We start from the raw sequence: 1053 nt of genomic DNA, 5'->3' as shown, positions 1-1053 counted from the left end.
GGAGCCTCCTCAGAACCTTGAGGACTTCTTGTTGCCAGAAGCCCTTGAGCAGGTCCCTGATATGTATGTTGTGGGCACACAGGAGTCTGGAGGCAGCCGATCGGAGTGGGAGGTACTCTAAAGTGTTTATAATACCTTTGCAAAGATTTTGCTATTGTTCTTTTTCTTGATATTGAAGTTATATACTACAGATAATACTAATCTAAGAAAGTGAATTATTCATATTGCTGTGTATTTGGACATTGATATTTTAGGTGCGGTTACAAGCAGCTATTGGGCCATCACACGTACTCTTCACTTCTGCAATTTTTGGTGTCTTGCATCTCATCATCTTTCTCAGGAGAGATTTACTCTGGTTTTGCTCAGGTATGGATAATCCCATGTTCTACTCATTTTCATGTTTTAATTACAGATGGTTATTTTAGTCACAAGTAGATGTAAAGTATCTCTTATAAGTACAAAAACTATACCACCAGTTTTTAAGAGGGAAGAGCAATTTTTAATTTTTTTTCTCTCTCACTTTAGTACCTGAAGAAGCAACTTATAGCCTTCGTCCTGGTGTGGCATACAAAACAAAGGGAGGTGTTGGCATTGGTTTTCAGTTCTTTGGTAAGTACAGTAGAGTGAAAAAGGATATTCAGTTTTGTCTTCTTTAGATATCATCATCATCTTTTTGCTGGTATTATTGTTGTTGCAGTTTCATCTTTTTCTAGTGTATTTTCTATATCATTTTACATTCTTCTTTCACAGGGACAAGGATGTTGTTTATAAACTCTCACCTTACAGCACATGAGGAAAAGCAACAATATAGAATCCAAAATTTCCGTAATATTTGTCATTCTCTGGATATCCCACGTCTTCTGCCGCATAAGTTCAAAAATAAAGGTTAGAGACTTTTTTATTGTCATTTGGGGAGGGGAGGCAGTGATATCAGGCTCTCCATTCTTTGATAACTAGATATTTCCTTACATTGAGTTACACATAATTTTAGGATGTGTGCAGTTAGATTCACAAGAGACATATTAAAGTGTTTGTGTTGCCATACCTAACTTT

General features: G+C 36.4%; 1 protein-coding gene across 7 annotated transcripts in view; it reads left to right on the top strand.

Annotated features, from left to right (window-relative positions):
* The window catches only part of LOC119589165 (inositol polyphosphate 5-phosphatase E-like), a 12156-nt gene that overhangs the window by 9328 nt on the left and 1775 nt on the right, over nt 1-1053 (top strand). For all 7 annotated transcript variants that reach the window (XM_037937754.1, XM_037937752.1, XM_037937755.1 and 4 more), the window contains 4 exons: nt 5-112; nt 255-366; nt 526-609; nt 751-885. In XM_037937754.1, the coding sequence (XP_037793682.1) occupies nt 5-112; nt 255-366; nt 526-609; nt 751-885 (439 nt within the window). The remainder of the gene's footprint in view (nt 1-4; nt 113-254; nt 367-525; nt 610-750; nt 886-1053) is intronic.

This window comes from Penaeus monodon, chromosome 25 (genome assembly GCF_015228065.2).
Source record: "Penaeus monodon isolate SGIC_2016 chromosome 25, NSTDA_Pmon_1, whole genome shotgun sequence".
Lineage (NCBI taxonomy): Eukaryota > Metazoa > Arthropoda > Malacostraca > Decapoda > Penaeidae > Penaeus > Penaeus monodon.
Note: the sequence above shows the minus strand (reverse complement) of the source record. Positions and strands in the feature narration are given on the sequence as shown.